The 18,767-nt window shown below is 40.0% G+C and overlaps 1 protein-coding gene across 3 annotated transcripts in view; it reads right to left on the bottom strand.

Moving 5' to 3' along the window:
• Nucleotides 1–18,767, bottom strand: part of LOC139550446 (complement C3-like) — a 51,383-nt gene that overhangs the window by 3,334 nt on the left and 29,282 nt on the right. For all 3 annotated transcript variants that reach the window (XM_071361353.1, XM_071361354.1, XM_071361355.1), the window contains 16 exons: nt 18,405–18,493; nt 8,388–8,527; nt 7,577–7,783; nt 7,411–7,471; nt 6,671–6,751; nt 4,720–4,923; nt 4,276–4,354; nt 3,681–3,837; nt 3,363–3,455; nt 2,991–3,153; nt 1,715–1,872; nt 1,392–1,565; nt 1,227–1,286; nt 978–1,062; nt 771–828; nt 325–412 (listed from right to left, as the gene is read on the bottom strand). In XM_071361353.1, the coding sequence (XP_071217454.1) occupies nt 325–412; nt 771–828; nt 978–1,062; nt 1,227–1,286; nt 1,392–1,565; nt 1,715–1,872; nt 2,991–3,153; nt 3,363–3,455; nt 3,681–3,837; nt 4,276–4,354; nt 4,720–4,923; nt 6,671–6,751; nt 7,411–7,471; nt 7,577–7,783; nt 8,388–8,527; nt 18,405–18,493 (1,897 nt within the window). The remainder of the gene's footprint in view (nt 1–324; nt 413–770; nt 829–977; nt 1,063–1,226; nt 1,287–1,391; nt 1,566–1,714; nt 1,873–2,990; nt 3,154–3,362; nt 3,456–3,680; nt 3,838–4,275; nt 4,355–4,719; nt 4,924–6,670; nt 6,752–7,410; nt 7,472–7,576; nt 7,784–8,387; nt 8,528–18,404; nt 18,494–18,767) is intronic.

Below are 18,767 nucleotides of genomic sequence, written 5' to 3'. Positions count from 1 at the left end.
TTCGTACATCAGCTGATATCTCAAAGTGCTGTACAGAAACCCAGCCTAAAACCCCAAACAGCAAGCAATGCAGGTGTAGAAGCACGGTGGCTAGGAAAAACTCCCTAGAAAGGCCAAAACCTAGGAAGAAACCTAGAGAGGAACCAGGCTATGAGGGGTGGCCAGTCCTCTTCTGGCTGTGCCGGGTGGAGATTATAACAGAACATGGCCAAGATGTTCAAATGTTCATAAATGACCAGCATGGTCAAATAATAATAGATACTAATAATAGATACATGAAAAGGATACTTTCTACATACTGCTACTTTGTTTTGATGACTGTACCTCATTAAGACTTGTATAGTCAGGCACAAAACCTGAAGGAAGAGATACATCCAGAATGGTCATCTTGTTGGAGGTCCCTTCAAGAGGCCTACATTTAGAGAGAGAGATACATATTTAATATGTTAATTCAGATCTTCCACACCACCAACACTACTGTAAATACATTTACATATAGTACTTCTATACCCATCAGTCACTTCCAAAACTTCTACCACAATACATACTGTAAGCATATGCACAAGGGAACAACAAGGGAACATCTGAGATCCTCAAATATCTGTGTTCTCAATCTATGAGAGGTTTCCTGTATGTTCTATGTAGCTGCAGATAAATGTGTAATTATGTAGTTTTCCTCTCTACTGTCTGCTCTCTACTGTCTGCTAACATAACAGGATCATATCATCCACATGTACGTACAGTATACTGTAACTTCCCTTAGTTCTCACCTAACACATATGGTCAGTTTGTAGACACCGACAACACCCTCTGGAGCCTTTGCTTCATCTGCAACAAACAGAGCAGTTACATCCAAAGTGCACTGGCAAAAAAAGGGTTGTAATTAAAATATGATATGATCAAAAAACAGCGATAACATAAAGACACTTGGACAAAAGGGGTTGAGTAAGCTATTCTTCAGAAAAACAGGAACATACGGATCTTTTCTATTGAATGGCTCATGTTAAATCCTTTGCAAACTGACTGCTCTTTCACAAGCATGGCGTAGTATGTTGTCAGGACCTGAAAAGAGCACAATGATGACAGTATCAGAATTCTTACAGTATGTCGTAGATATAATTTTATCATGAGTTTGGGAAGAATATTCAAACGCATCAAGTATACTACATTAACTGAAATGTTTATTCTGCACAAATATCCAAATACAGCTGGAATGATCCACACACCTTTAATTTTGCTTTCCCTGACCCCTTTGCTTCAAAAGTGAAATCCGTCAGCTGTGATATCTGCAGTAATCAAGTGCATATGAAATAAAGCCACTACAATCAAAAGCCACTACACCATATTTGCCTGTGTTGTTCAAATTGGTTTGCTAGTCCAATGTAACTCACCTTTTCAGATCGTGACATAAACTTGGATCTCTGGTCTAAATTCCATTTGATAGAGTTGCTTTGGCTCGTGCGGACAGGGCTTCTGACAGACAGGCTTACACTTATGTCATTACCCGGTGGGGCAGGCTTCTGTTTTTGGAACAGAGAAAGGGCCTGGAACACCACTATGGTGCACTGGAGAGAGAAACATAAAGCAAGTAGAGGGGATAGAAGGGAGTGGGGTGGGGATGAGGGGGAGGGAGACAAGAGCGTAAACCATTGAAATGACAGACTGTGTTTACTTCCATGAGTAGTACCATTTTCTGTCTATATTGTGTTGTTACCTGTGTGTTCCCAAATTGTCCATTTGCTCGACTCTTGGCCACCAGCCAGTCACTCACAGCCTCTGATCTCTTAAGCTCACCCAGTGTCACGAGGGCTGAAAGTGCATACCCTGTTGCCTCCACCCCTTTATCATTATTTTCACCCCAATGAGTGCCCTCTGAGGAAAGATGGATAGAGAGAGGTACAGGGTGAAAGTCTGATAGATACAGGAAAAATAACTAACAGAGAGAGATTTAATGTCAAAGAAATAAGAATTTGATGTTTAAGGATCCCCATTATTGGGCTCCCGAGTGGCGCAGTAGTCTAAGACACTGCATCTCAATGCTAGAGGCGTCACCACAGACATCCTGGTTCGAATCCATGCTGTATCACAACCGGCCCTGATTGGGAGGCGCATAATTGGCCCAGCGTCGTCCGTGTTTGGCCGGTGTAGGCCTCATTGTAAATAAGAATTTGTTCTTAACTTACTTGCCTAGTTATACAAAGGTTAAATTAAAAATAAATAAATAGCCGACGCCAATGGCGGCAGCTAGTCTTACTGGGGTCCGACACATAACAAAAAAGAAAAGACATTACAGACAAGACTAATAAGACTAAAATACATTACTAATAAGACTAACAGACAAGACTAATACAATTAATATTCCTAATATTGAGCTGCACCCCGTTTGACCCTCAAAACAGCTTAAATTCAACGTGGCGTGGACTACAAGTTGTCGAAAGCGTTCCACAGGGATGCTGGACCATGTTGACTCCAATGCTTCCCACAGTTGTGTCATGTTGGCTGGATGTCCTTTGGGTGGTGGACCATTCTTGATACACACAGGAAACGGTTGAGCCTGAAAAAAACAGCAGCGTTGCAGTTCTAGACACACTCAAACTGGTGCACGTGGCACCTACTACCACACCCTGTTCAGGGGCACTTAAATCTTTTGTCTTGCCCTCTGAATGGCTCACATACACAATCCATGTCTCAATTGCCTCAAGGCTTAAAAATCCTTCTTTAACCACTGATTGAAATGGATTGAACAAGTGACATCAATAAGGGATCATAGCATTCACCTGGTCATGGAATTATTATTATTTATTTTTTACCTTTCTTTAACTAGGCAAGTCAGTTAAGAACAAATTCTTATTTACAATGACGGCCTACACAGGTATTCCTAATGTTTTGTACACTCAGTATTTTGAGAACACAATAAAATGGCTTTAAGAGATAACTGGGGGAAACAATGGATGAAAGAAACACAATATCATTAGCACTGAACAAATTACCTGTGCTTGTTCTATCTAATTCTTTTAAGAGTTTATCTTTCCATTCATCTTTTTTAGTCAGTGCCAGGGCATAGGAAGATATGGCTACAGAGTAGGGACTGGATTGAGCATGAAGTGCATTAAATATGTAATCTGAGGCTTTCTTCATGGCTCCATCTAGGCCCTATGAGAAACACACACACACAGGAGAAGAATGACACCGTAATGAGACTAATAATTTGTTAACAGTTTGACCCCTTAATCTTAACACTGTAACAATAAACACAATTCCATACTCATCGCAGAATAGAGGTCCACATTACTGAGCAGCACACTAGTCTTCACTGAAACCATCAACCATGCATCACCTTAAAGTTATTTATCTTAATTTACCATGACTCTATCCTTACAGATCCCGAGGGTCTCTTGCATGGCTATCAGAACAAAAGCAGTTGTTGCCACATCGCCTTCCTCATATATCGCTCCCTGAGTGGAGATGGAAGAACTAGATTTTAGTCAAGGAAATTATAGCTTTGAACATAGTAAAATATTTTTTACCCAACTTGTGCTTACATAACCTGAAATATACAAAAGTCTACAGGACAAATAGTACATTTCAAAGGGATTTACCAAACATGTTTGCTTGACATGATTTTATGTTTTATATTTCTAATAGTGGACAAAAAGTATAAATGAGATAAACAACTTTACTGTGAGCTTCTGACTAGTGATTGGAGCGTCTTCTTGAAAAATTCCTGCAGAGTTCTGTTTTTTTACAAGGAACTCCAAAGGTTTGCACACTCTATTATCCTCCACGTTCCCAAACATATACACCATTGCAAACACCTTGGCAGTGTAAGCTGTCACCCTGGGGACCAAGACACAGTATTGTCTATTCTGGAACCTGACGAGTCATATCATACAGTAAGTCTGATGTAAGCAGTCCTGTGTGGCTCAGTTTGTATGAGCTTAAATTTGAGAACTAAATTGTATTGTATGAACATTCTTAAAATAACTGAAAAACTTGAAAATCGTGTCGTTTTAAAATGTGATTATCCATAGGGTTGATTTTCATAAGTTTAGGAATCAGAAAGCTGATGTGTGGCTCTCTGTTTCACAAAAGAAAGATGATGTGTTTAACAATTGTAACTAACCACCATAATGCAGGTAAAGCCATCTGAGACCTGATGAGCATGTAGACAATCTACAATGATACACAACCATTCATGCAACTGCATACACCAATGACAAACGAGGCCCAGTGGGACGAAACTGAGATTCATGAGAAACAGATAAATTCACTTACCATGTGCTTGGTATTCTGACATTTGTATATGTAGAATAAGTGTCATCAGAGTTTCTGTAACCAAGGTGGTTTTGATAGCCTACGGAAAACAACATGAGTGGGGGTGAAATTTGGAGAAAGAGAAAAGGACGACATTTGATTATATGTGATACAATTAAAAGTGCCTTAATAATAACAATAAGTAAGTAATAAGCTATTCCTTTATCTGAATGTTGATAATAACATCTGTGTACTCAATTGATGTCTGATCTGAGTTCGATTGGTTATACCTAGGAATTCCTATAGGGGCGCACGGGGCTTCCCAGCTCACTCATTACAAGTGGCTTGAAGCCGAAGCTACATCTCCGTGTGATTTATTTATATATTTCCTCCTTTCAGGGGTATAACATGTACACATGTCCACCAAAGAAAGCAGGTGATGCCTCTATGGTACAGTATACTTACCTTGATCTACATATTTAAGGGCCTCAGCTCTCCTCTCCACTCCCACCTCCTCCCAGGCATTGGCGTGATCCAGGTAGTGTGTGGCGATGATGGGGGCAGTCATTGAAACCAGGTTCTGCTCTACACAGCCACCTGGCATCTTAATGAGTTTACTCAGTACTGCGCCACCAATGGAGTTGATTACTGTATCTGCCAAGGAGTCCCCTAATCCAAGACAACATTTTAAACTTGTGTGTTTTCTTATTTTAGAAAGGCAAATTCCAAATACTGTAATCTATTTGACACCGTTCATGCTAGTGTAACAGCATAGCTTCCGTCCCTCTCCTCGCCCCTACCTGGGCTCAAACCAGGGACCCTCTGCACACATCAACAACTGACACCCACGAAGCATCGTTACCCATCGCACCACAAAAGCCGGCCCTTCTAGAGCAAGGGGAACAACTACTTCAAGGTCTCAGAGCGAGTGACGTCACCGATTGAAACGCTATTAGCGCGCACCACCGCTAACTAGCTAGCCATTTTACATCGTTTACACTAGCTACAAAATTGTAATCAATTGATCAGGTTCCCCCGATATATGCAGCCTATACCGGATTATGCTTATTAGCCCACATGTACATTATTTTGTCATATGTACACTGGGCCTGGTAGAACCAGACAGATCGCTGCGTTAACGATGGCGCCGGAGGGGAGGGCTGCCATCTTATCGGCTCTCAACTAACCATGCTATTTTGTTTGTTTTTTCGCGTTAGTCTTAACTTATTTTGTACATAATGTTGTTGCTACCGTCTCTTATGACCGAAAAGAGCTTCTGGACATCAGAACTGCCATTTCTCTCCTCAAACTGGACAAAAAGTTCTTCTTCAACAAGTCGGACGGGAGGGATATACTACTACGGACACCCGACCAGGCCCAGGTCCCTGTGATTCGCTGGAAAAGGAAACAGAGATTTAGTGGAAATGGGGCCAAGCTTCCTGCCATCCAGGACCTCCATTCCAGGCGGTGTCAGAGGAAGGCCCTACAAATTGTCAAAGACTCCAGCCACCCTAGTCAGACTGTTCTCTCTGCTACCGTACGGCAAGCGGTACCGGAGCGCCAAGTCTAGGTCCAACAGGCTCATAAATAGCTTCTACCCACAAGTCATAAGACTCCTGAACAGCTAATCAAATGGCTACCCAGACTATTTGCATTGCCCCCCCTCTGTAACATTGCTACTACTCTATGTTATTATCTATGCATAGTCACTTTTATAACTCTACCTACATGTACATATTTCCTCAATTACCTCGACACCGGTGCCCCTGCACATTGACCTCGACTCTGTACCAGTACCCCCTGTATATAGACACCCTATTGTTATTTACTGCTGCTCTTTAATTATTTGTTATTCTTATCTCTTACTTTTTTTGTTGTTGGTATTTTCTTAAAAGTGCATTGTTGGTTAAGGGCTTGTAAGTAAGCATTTCACCTGTTGGATTCGGCGCATGTGACAAATTCAATTTGATTTGGTTGTATTTCACCACTATTTCACTTCACATATCAGTCTGGCCTACTTCTGTTTTGAGCCAACGTCTGTAATGAGGGGCATTATTTAAAACGAACTTGTCTGCAATTGGATCACCATCAACCAATCAGAGGACGGCCTAATTCAAAGCACAGTGTTTGGCCACGTAGCATTTTGTCCTAAACCCACCCTTTGCTTCTGAGAGGATGGTGTTTTGACTGGTAATTATTCCAAATACCCATCTATTGGAGGAAGGCCAGACTGATACACGAAGTGAAACAGAATGGTAAACTCAGCGATGAGGCTGGTTCCACCAGGCTACACACTGACAGCAAAACATCAAAAAACATTGGATTGTTTCATTAATGTTTTCTTTTAAATATATATTAGTCACAACACACTTTTATTATTATTATTAGAATAAGCAATCTGTTAGGTTGAGGATACCTTCTAAAGTGATGTAAGTACTTGACACTGTGTCTGGAAGCATGTTCTTCAGGTTAATGTAAACTTCTCCTGTCTGCTTCCCTGTTTCATTTGAGAGGGAACAACACAAAAATAACCAATTATATGTTCACACCTACATAATATTAACCAATGTTGTTGATATCATAGATTTAGGCCTCTGTGTAATCTCAGGAGGACATTCTGGCACATTCTCGACAATGGCCTTAATACATTTGAAAGGAGTGGTTCAGGATTTTATAACTTGATGTTAGATGGAGCCTCAACCTGAAAGTATTCTATGGGCCAGGAGAAACTGTAATCCATAGTTCGGTTTTCTTTAAATGGCCACTTCAAACTTCAGTTAAATTTAGTCACCACAAGCTAACAATCAATGGATGTGATGGAGGCATTTGAGCATGTTTTTTTCTCTCAGAACAAATCGCCTGAAATCAACTCAATATTTGGTTTGATCTTACTTACAGGTGATATGGCCATTTTAATGTAAAAACATACATTGGCCATACTTCCATTGATTGTTAGTTTGTAGTGGCTGAAGTTAGCTGAATTTTGTAGTGGCTGTTTAAAGTAAGCTGAACCATGGATTACAGTTTCTCTCGCCCATAGAATACTTTCAAGGTGAGGAACCATCTAACATCAAGTTGTAAAGTTCTGAACCACTCCTTTAAGCCATGTTATTTTTTAAGATCTAATGGAGGGTAAACAGCTGTTTTGGTCCAAACCATTCATAAAATCTGGTTGCAACATCCTTTCCTCTAGTTTGGCCTTCTCCACTCCTTCTGGCTATGATATGAGAAGAAACAAGGAGAGAGAGAAACATTTTAAAGAAACATTTTATGTGTCATCAACTAAACTGTGAGCATCACGAGCAGGTGCAGGCAGCCTCACCACAACAAGAAGTTGTTTCTCTATGCCATCTCTATAATACTCGCTCCGGGCCGTTACAGTGATTTGATGTTTGCCTGGTTTCATGGGAATGACAGTGACGTACAGGACTTTCTGTGACTTTTTGTCCACATTAATTATTTGCCTGTAGGATCCTCTGTAATTCGTTGCTGTGCACAGATCCTCACTGGACTTTAACAAAACTGTGACCTACAAATAGAGATAAGGAGAAGTTATTTTAGTTGTGCCTAAAGCAGGGGAGAATGTCCCCTCTCATTGAAGCCACGGAAGTTCAACGCCGACCGCAGTACTGCAGGCCTTGTTTGCAGTAAATAGGATCCCCCATTATAGTGAATGGAAAAATGACAATCTGTGTAAAAATAGAAATTGAAGACAATGATGGTACCAATAATGGCTTCTAATACACAAGATGTATGTCCTTGAACTTATTGTTTTTAAATCACATACAGAAGTTATAAGGATCATTCAGTTGATAATGGCATTCTGCATGATCCCAGTCGGCCTTCAACTTGAGTTACTCAATGAGAGGAGGCAGCACTGAGATGGCCTGCAACATCACTTCCTGGAGTAGGTCAAACTGGGTATGTTGTCGCCATCTTAACCTTAACCGAATTAATTTGGCTTCAATGTGCTATTGAGTCTTCACATAGGAATGAATGGTGTCACGTGATTGATGGCTTTGTCCATTCATATATATAGTAAGGCAGTCACTTACTATAGGCCGATGACTATATATGTCATCGGCCTAAAGTGACTGCCTTACTGATCAAGTGACTTCAAACAAGACATCTACCTTTTGAGACTCTTCATCATAGTTGTGTATAACTACTTTGATCTGCACTTGCTCTCTGTTTACAACAGAGTATGGTAGGCGCAGGTCCACATAGAAGTTCTTCACAACAGTAATTTCTACAGGTTCTGCTACACATACACCTGCAAACAGAAAAATATAGTTTTAACGACTGTGTTTCAGACTGATCATGTCAAATAACAAATTGTTAATTGTCAACTGAGGTTGTTTGATAACGGCCAAAGAGGTACAACCTGTGATATTTTCTGCTGCTTGATGGTCATTTCAATCAATACTTTGATTCTTGAAAAATACAACATAAGTCTCCCATGAGCTTATGCAGTATAACTGTCTTACTTCATCATAACTCAAACCTATTGGGCAAACATTTACCTAAGCTTTTGGTGGTGCATTTAACATCTGAATAAACTATAATTAAAATAGGCCCAAATGCAACCTTAAGGGACAAGTTAGCTTTTTTTAACCAAATCTCTATTTTTGATGTAAATGGCATGTTATAGAAGTGCCCAGACACCCCACCAGAGAGTAATACTGGCGATACTTTCCGTGAGCGAGCATGCACATGCTATCTATAAACACAATGGGTATGAGAAAGCTCTCTCATGCTCGCACAAGGAAAAGTACCGCTCCTTCCAACAAAATGGAATATAACATTGCAGATAAAGTTCAGAAGGACACAATTTCATGTGTACAACACCTACATCACTATACTGAGTGCATTGACGGTTCTAAAAGGATGAAATGTTGTGTTTTTGGAGCCTTTGATCATGTTTTATCTGTGAACCGGCACCGCAGAACAAGCCTGAGGAAGTCTATCGCTGGTGGGCTAAGTTTCTCAAAACCAAGTGAAATTGCTAAAAAAATAAAAAAATAAAAGGTTCTGGACACTTATATAACATGCCATTTACATAAAGAAAATGTGAGATTAGGTTAAAAAAAAGAAAAGCTAACTTGTTCTTTAAGCCAGCATTGTATGGTTTCAAAATAAAACAAGTGAAACCTTATCATAGTGCAAAATAATTGTGCAAAGTGCAACAAATACTTTTAACCTCATTATAATCTCACAGTGTGACATAATTTGAAACTTTTCTTCGACAATGTGCAGTATAACTTATACAGTGGTGTTTATTTAACTACGGTTTTGTAAACTGAGTAATACATAAATATTCAGCCTGGTTGCTCTGAGTAGATGTTTTTTGTGTCCCTCCAATTCCTATGATATGTTATGTTTGGTATACTTTCTTAAGACAGAAACGAAAGAAGGGAGGTTGGTCAGGGAGGATACGTGGTCATATAACGCAAAATGTGAGCCTGCCTTTGCGCACGAATGCTGATGACTGGACTTTGTTCAACAATCAAGACACATGTTTTGCTTCTGAAGCATAGATGAGAATTTAACTACGACGGAATTTAACTGCTGGCAGTGGGTTCAGAACAACAATGACAAAAAATGTAGACAAACAATTTAACAGTTTAGTGGAAATTATACCACAATCCGAAAAGTGCATTTTGGAGACTGGAATGGCAAAGGGACATGTGCTCTGCCAGTGGTGTAAAGTAGTACTAAAAAGTATTTTTACTTTATTTTTTTGTGGTATTGTACTTTTTACTCCATACATTTTCCCTGACACCCAAAATAACTTGTTACATTTTGACAGGAAAATAGTCCAATTCACACACTTATCAAGAGAACATCCCTGGTCATCCCTACTGCCTCTGACCTGGCAGATTCACTAAACATAAAGGCCTTGTTTATAAATTATGTCTGAGTGTTGGAGCGTGCCGCTGGCTATCTGTCAAAAAATGAAAAAGCAATTTGTGCCATCTGGTTTGCTTAATATATGGAATTTGTAATGGGTTATACTTTTACTTTTGATACTTAAGTACATTTAAAACCAAATACTTTTAGTCTTTTACTCAAGTGGTATTTTACTGGGTGACTTTCACTTTTACTTGAGTCATTTTCTATTAAACCTCTACCGACCCCCCCTCCCGGATCTGGGATCCTCCTCATCAGAAACGCTGACTAGCATAGCCTAGCCTAGCGCCACAGGGAATATCATATAATATAATTTCATGAAATCACAAGTCCAATACAGCAAATGAAAGATAAACATCTTGTGAATCCAGCCAACATGTCCGATTTTTAAAATGTTTTACAGCGAAAACACAACATATATTTATGTTAGCTCACCACCATATCCAAAAAAACACAGCCATTTTTTCACAGCAAAGATAGCTTTCACAAAACCCTCAAATAGAGATAGAAATAATCACTAACCTTTGAACAACTTCATCAGATGACAGTCTTATAACATCATGTTATACAATACATTTATGTTTTGTTCGAAAATGTGCATATTTACAGCTACAAATCCTGGTTTTACATTGTGAACATGGCGCAAAAATGCTCCAAATTGTCCGGAGAAATTTTAGAGAGTCACGTAATCTAACTGAAAAACTCATCATAAACTTTGCTGAAAAATACATGTTGGACATATAATTAAAGATACACTGGTTCTTAATGCAACCACTGTGTTAGATTTTAAAAAATTACTTTAGTAAAAAGCACAGCATACAATAATCTGAGAGAGCGCTCAGCCATTCTCCGCAATGTTGGAGTCAACATATTCAACAAAAATATGAAATATCATAAATATTCTCTTACCTTTGATGAACTTTCATCAGAATGCAGTGCCAGGAATCCTTGTTCCACAATAAATCGTTGTTTTGTTTTAGAATTAGCAACTTTGGCTAGCATAGTGGAGCTCACGTGTCCATGAAAGTTTGACGCATGGAACGAAAAATTCAAAAAGTCATAATAAAAGTCGAATAAACTGGTCAAACTCAGTTGAGAATCCATCTTTAGGCTGTTTTTCTCGTATGTATCCAATAACGTCCCAGACGGAGCATTTCTTTGTGTCTACCTAAGACATTGCAGACAACGATATGGTGCACCCAGGTGCGTAGCAAAATACTGCCAATATGGCTGACCTGTCACTCCAAAAGCTCTCATTCGGTCCCACATCAGGCTAGACACCTCATTCAACGTTCTACTGCCTGTTGACATCTAGTGGAAGGCGTATGAAGTGCATACATATCATAACATACATATCCATAAATACAAGGCAATTGAATAGGCGAAGCCCTTCACAGAGACCCATTTCAGAATTTTCACTTCCTGTTTGGAAGTTTGTGTAACGATTGTTCTCCTCCTCGTCTGAGGAGGAGCATGGATCGGACCAAAACGCAGCGTGTTGTGAAGACATAATGAATTTATTAAACAAGACGAACATGAAGCACACTTGAATAACTACAAAACAACAAAACGACGTAGACAGACCTGAACATGTGAACTTACAATATAACACGAAGAACGCACGAACAGGAACAGACTAAACAAACGAAACAGTCCCGTGTGGTACATAAACAGACACAGAAGACAAACACACACAAACAAACAGTGAGAACAGCCTACCTTAATATGGTTCTCAATCAGAGGAAACGTATAACACCTGCCCCTAATTGAGAACCATATCAGGCAAGACATTGAACCCAACATAGAAACACAAAACATAGAATGCCCACCCAGCTCACGTCCTGACCAACTAAACAAAGTTAAACAAAGGAAAATAAGGTCAGGAACGTGACAGTTTGCCTGCCAAATGAGTTCTGTTTTACTCACAGATATAATTCAAACAGTTTTAGAAACTTCAGAGTGTTTTCTATCCAATAGTAATAATAATATGCATATCATATGATCTAGAACAGAGTACGAGGCCGTTTAATTTGGGCACTATTTTTTCCCAAAGTGAAAATAGCGCTCCTATTAAGATCTTTACTTTTACGCAAGTATGACGATTGAGTACTTTTTCCATGCATGTGCCTGCACATAATATTGAGTTTGCAAAAGGCTTTGGTAGCTAGTTAACATTTAATTGAGAAGGTGTCATGGCAGAATCAGATTTAGCTAAGTAACATAGATAGATAAGATGTTATTTTCATCATATGCTTGTGAGATACTTGTCATTAGAATCTTCTGAGCTAGGGATTAGTAACTTGGGGCCAGAGAGGGGAGAGGTCAGGCTTGTCTTCATATGTCAATGTATATGTTAAACCATGTGGTGCTATGTAGAATATCAGAAGGGGAGGAGGACAGAATGGAACGTTGTTTTCTTATGAATGTGTCTGTAACTATAATCTTAAACCATGTGACGGGATGGCGTTATTAATGGGGAACCAGTTAGTTATCTCATACAATGTCTGTACGCCAGTCACTCCCTACTTTTCTCATAGGGGGAAGGAGTTTGGCAGTGTTTGGAACCATTGTATTTCCCCTCTGAGGTTGCCCTTATCTTGACCTAGTATTTGACCTAAGAGGCTCACTGTCTGATTTTGAGTTTGTCCAGGTTTGGGAGTATCTAGAAATGTCAATTGATATATGCCATTGGATGAGGTAATGTTTTGGTAGACAGTGAAGTATCAAGCATGAGATTGAAACCTTGTCTTGGGAGATCAAACTGACAGATGATTTATAGCTGATGCTGTCTAGTGATAGGATACTCCTCTTTCGGGTAAAGGATTCTTTGTAAGTTGAGAGGGGTGTATCTTGGCTATAAATGAAACTAAGAATTGTTTTGTAAGCACTCTCAGAGAATTCATTTATAGACACTGAATTGATCTGAGAGTCATTAAAGGGCTTTGGTGAATGAAGCTTGTATATATATTAAAGATGGAATATATAATTTAACTCTGACTAGTGTGTGGTTGGCTCTCTCTCTCTCTTTATTGAGTAATACAGGAAATTACCTCGACAAAGGTTTTTGGGAAAGCCTTTTCATCTACCAGATGACAGTTAGGCCTATTATTAGCATCGTTATATTTTTCCTGTTTCTTAGTTGTTTGAAACCTGGACATTTTAATTCATATTATGAGACATGTCTTCCCTTGCTTCAAAGTAGCCTATAGCCAAAATCCGACCATAGAAACATGGAGGAAATTATTTTATAAAGACTTCCTCATATGCGTTCTCCTGTTCTATTGGTTTTCTTTAAACCTTCTTTCATTGTCTAGCAGACAAAGGCATTATCCTTGTCATTTTAGCAACCCATGATAGTTGTTGCATCTTTAGATCTCCTCTCTTTCTAAATTTCAAACGGATATTTCCATTGCTGCTCCTAAAATGTGAATAAATAATAGTTTATCAACATTTTAAGCTAAACATTCTGATCTGTTCCATCAGCCTTAGCCTATTAATTGATACAGTGTTTACCTCCACTACACTGATACGCATTGTGGGGATTAAGAAGAGAGTATATGCTATCACTACTGCAAAATAAGTAGGTATATGGCGTATGCGTACACCCTCTACTACACCATTGTGGTAGCTTCAAGTTGTGTATTTACAGTCTTTTATGTATTGCATTGTCATCAACTCCAATTTCAATGTTAGTCCGTTAGGCCTATAGCCTAATTGTCACGTTCTGACCATAGTTCTTTTGTGTTTTCTTTGTTTTAGTGTCGGTCAGGATGTGAGCTGAGTGGGCATTCTATGTTGTGTGTCTAGTTTTCCCGTTTCTGTGTTTGGCCTGATGTGGTTCTCAATCAGAGGCAGGTGTTAGTCATTGTCTCTGATTGGGAACCATATTTAGGTAGCCTGTTTTGTGTTGGGTTTTGTGGGTGGTTGTCTTCAGTCTTTGTGTGTATGCACCAGACAGAACTGTTTCGGTTTTTCACATTTGTTGTTTTTTTGTAATTTGTAGTGTTCAGTTTTTTGAGTTTCATTAAATCAAGATGAACACTAATCACGCTGCGCTTTGGTCCGCTCTTTCTTCCACAGAAGAAAGCCGTTACACTAATTTGTTAAATAGCCTGCCCCATATTTGCTAAATATGTTGAACATGTTTGCATTCAGTATTGTTCTAATTGCATTGCTTCAATAAGGAAATATACAGTGCATTTGGAAAGTATTCAGACCACTTAACTTTTTCCACATTTTGTTACGTTACAGCGTTATTCTAAAATGGATTAAATAAAAATAAATCCTCAATCTACACAAAATACACCCCATAATGACCAAGCAAAAACAGGTTTTATTTTTTTCTGGCAAATGTATTAAAAACAAAAAAAGGAAATACCTTATTTAGATGTTTCTACAACTTGATTGGAGTCCACCTGTGGTAAATTCAATTGATTGTACATGATTTGGAAAGGCACACACCTGTCTATACAAGGTCCCACAGTTGACACTGCAAGTCAGACCAAGCCATGAGGTCGAAGGAATTGTCCATAGAGCTCCGAGACAGGATTGTCTCGAGGCACAAATCTGGGGAAGGCTACCAAAACATTTCTGAGAATTCAAGGTCCCCAAGAACACAGTGGCCTCCAACATTCTTAAATGGAAGAAGTTTGGAACCGCCAAGACTCTTCCTAGAGCTAGCCTCCTGGACAAACTGATCAATCGGGGGAGAAGGGTCTTGGTCAGTTAGGTGACCAAGAACCTAATGGTCACTCTGACAGAGCTCTAGAGTTCCTCAGTGGAGATGGGAGAACCTTCCAGAAGGACAACCATCTCTGCAGGACTCTAACAAATCACTCCTCAGTAAACGCCACATGACAGCCTGCTTGGAGTTTGCCAAAAGACACCTAAAGACTCTCAGACCATGATTAACAAGATTCTCTGGTCTGATGAAACCAAGATTGAACTCTTTGGCCTGAATGCCAAGCGTAACGTCTGCAAGAAACCTGGCACCATCCGTACGATGAAGCGTGGTGGTGGCGGCATCATGCTGTGGGGATGTTTTTCAGCGGCAGGGACTGGGAGACTAGTCAGGATCGAGGGAAAGATGAACGGAGCAAAGTACAGAGGGATCCTTGATGAAAACCTGCTCCATAGTGCTCAGGACCTCAGACTGGGGCGAAGGTTCACCTTCCAACAGGACAATGACCCTGAGAACAGAGCCAAGACAACGCAGGAGTGGCTTCGGGTCAAGTCTCTGAATGTCCTTGAGTGGCCCAGCCAGAGCCCGGACTTGAACCCGATCCAACCCGAATTGTTACTTTTTATTAACATTTTTGACTTATCTATTTTTTTTACTTAACACTTATTTTTCTTAAAACTGCATTGTTGGTTAAGAGCTTGTAAGTAAGCATTTCACTGTAAGGTCTACACCTGTTATTTTCAGTGCATGTGACAAATAACATTTGATTTGATCTGCAGAGAGGAATGGGAGAAACTCCCCAAATACAGGTGTGCCAAGCTTGTAGCGTCATACCCAAGAAGAGTCGAGGCTGTAATCGCTGCCAACGGTGCTTCAACAAAGTACTGAGTAAAGGGTCTGAATACTTATGTAAATGTGATATTTCAGTATTTTATTCATAATAAATTTGCAAAAAATTCTAAAAACCTGTTTTTGCTTTGTCATTATGGGGTTTTGTTTGTAGATTGATGAGGGGGGAAAATATTATATAAATTTTACAATAAGGCTGTAACCTAACAAAATGTGGAATGCTACACGACCTACTGATGAGTAAGCAATGTGATGACAACGTGATCAGCAGAGTGATCTTCTTTGTGAAAAGGGGGAGAAGACCATCCCGGAGAGGGAGTGGGGTCTTGTGTCTTCTCAGAAGTTGGGACAAGTTGACCATGAAGATAGGTGTACTGTATCGTGTTTCGAAGAATGTGGTTACAAAGAGAACGTAACTGTATGTGGTTCCAGCCTCCATGAACACTGTTGAAGGGTGTCCATGATGAAGCTGGCCACCAGGGCCAATAAAGAACAGTCTACCTGACAGGACAGAGGTTCTTCTGGCATGGCCTGGATAGTGAGGTAAAAGCATATGTGAAGTGCTGCAGGAGATGCATCGTGAGCGAGACTCCTGATCCGGAAGCAAGATCTCCTCGAGAGCATAATAACAATTGAGCCTCTTGAACTAGTGTGCATAGACTTTTGGTCTGCAGAAGATTCTTCAAACAAGTCCCTGGATGTGCTCGTTGTTACTGACCACTTTACCAAATTGGCTCATGCCTTCTTGTGTCCGAACCAGTCTGTAGCTCATCAATTGAGGAACAACTATTTATGTGTCTACGGGATGCCTCGCCGTATACACTCAGATCAGGGACCCAACTTTGAGAGCGCTTTAATATACGAACTGTTGGGTGTTGCAGGTGTTCAGAAGTCTCACACCATGCCGTACCATCTGGGTATGGGGAATGGGTCCTGCGAAAGGATGAATAGGACGTTGGGAAACATGATCCGGGCCCTGCCGACGAGAGCAAAGCACAGATGGACTCAGGCGCTGAAGTCCCTCACGTTTGCGTACAATTGTACAATCCACGAGACCACAGGCTTTGCCCCTTTCCTGCTAATGTTTGGGAAGACGCCAAGACTGCCTGTTGACATAGTCTTTGGCTCATCTATGACCAGTTTGTTCAGTCCTTGAGGAGAGATCTGAAAGAAGCCATGAATACAGCACAGGCGAAGCAGTTGAAGAGGCGAAGCAGTTGAAGCGAAGCAGTTGAAGCAGCAGTTGAAGAGGCATGCTGACCTCTGACAGACAGAAGAGTCAGAGGAGCACCAGTGGAGATTTGTGATCGAGTGTTGCTGGCTAACAAGGGGGAGCGCGGAAAGCGGAAGCTCGCTGACCTTTGGGAGGATACTGTCTACCTTGTCACTGGATTGAATGCTGACAGTCACACTTAAGATTCAGAACAACTCCACTGGACAGGAGAAGACGCTACATCGCAACCTGATAATACCAGTCAACTTTCTTCCTCTTCCCCATGCTGCCGTTGATGATGGAACAAACATGTCTGGATTAACAGAGTCTGAGGACATGAATGACGGCCTTGTGGTCTCAGCTGCCATGGACACTGCAGTGGATGATGATGCTGAGTACAGAACAAAAGTGTGGGTGTCGGAGTTGCCTTCTGAAGGAACAGGTGACACAAGCCTGGAGGGTGATGTGCAATCCTTGGATGCTTAGGATATTCCACCTTTGCATTCTGTGGAAGATATACTGCAGCTGGAAGGTCTGCCTCGATCAGAGAGTCTTCAAGAATCTGACCATGACCGTAACAGTGTCATGAGTGAGCTAATTGACCAGTCTGCTTACAATATCCGTACTGACCTACCAAACTCGGACCATTCCTTACCTGATCAGTTACGCACTGACTGTGTTGACAGACCCACTATTGCAACAATACACAACACTGTCACTCCTTATGCAGTTGAAGGTACTCTGGTTCGTATTTGGTCAAGGGCAGGAAGACTATTTAAACCAATGTCAAGACTGATTGAGATAATGAATCAGCAGAAAGTTAGCTTTTGAAGGTTAATATATTATTATTATTGACATCTTTTATTTGTTTAGTTTTTACATCATTGTGACCATGATTAGAGGTTTCAGGATGGTAATGTGATGGATATGATAGTCTCTTACGGTAGTTTATTTTATTACTTGGATGTTTTAAAGTCCCTGAGTGTACTTAACATGTAACAGGCATGTTTACCTATGAGGGCTAAGGGGATTGAACAACCACTTTTCACTCTAATTCTCATGGAGAATAGTAATAATCAAAAATAATAATTGCTGGGTTCTTAATAACTTGTTTATTTAATTGTATTATATAGTCCACGTTTGTGTAGTCATGGTGGTTCATGTTTCATTTATTTTATGCTGTGACTAAATAACAATTTTAAATCAAAACCTTGAGAGATGATATTTTAGGCTAATGAACAATAAATAAGATAAGTAAAAATGCATGTAAAAATGTAGTGTATTTTCATACATATGTTTTTTACCAAGTACAAAAATGGATGTAGCATAACCAAATTGACCCTTTAAAGGCAGATATATTGTGGATTTTTTGTTGGACATCATCTCGGTTGTCATTCATCAATAATGGATGACCCCCATTGAAAAAACATTGTCTCCATCTGAAATGTTTACCGTACCATCATGCTAGAAATTGAGATGGTACTTGGAGCCACTCACCTTTTGTTTCAGAGGTACTGATACCGAGGACCATCCACTGTGTGATGGAGTCTTGAAGAACCATGTTAGTCTTTTCATGTGTGACAATACTGAATAAGGGAGCGAGAGTGAATGATATACATTTCTATCTGCTGGATGCATTTAACATGTGAGGGATTGCTTTAGCAGAACCAGTGGGAAATTATTATTATATTATTAAAAGTATCTAAACAACTACTTCCTCCACATCATTAGAAGACGGTGCATCATGCTGTAGGTCTAATAGAAAACAGAACATTTGCTTGCAATTGCATTGAACTGGGGCGTCGCTTACATTTGAAAGCCCTTTGAATATCTTATCTTTGGTTGGTCAGATCTCGAGTA

Source organism: Salvelinus alpinus, chromosome 23 (assembly GCF_045679555.1).
Source record: "Salvelinus alpinus chromosome 23, SLU_Salpinus.1, whole genome shotgun sequence".
Classification (NCBI taxonomy): Eukaryota; Metazoa; Chordata; class Actinopteri; order Salmoniformes; family Salmonidae; genus Salvelinus; species Salvelinus alpinus.
Note: the sequence above shows the minus strand (reverse complement) of the source record. Positions and strands in the feature narration are given on the sequence as shown.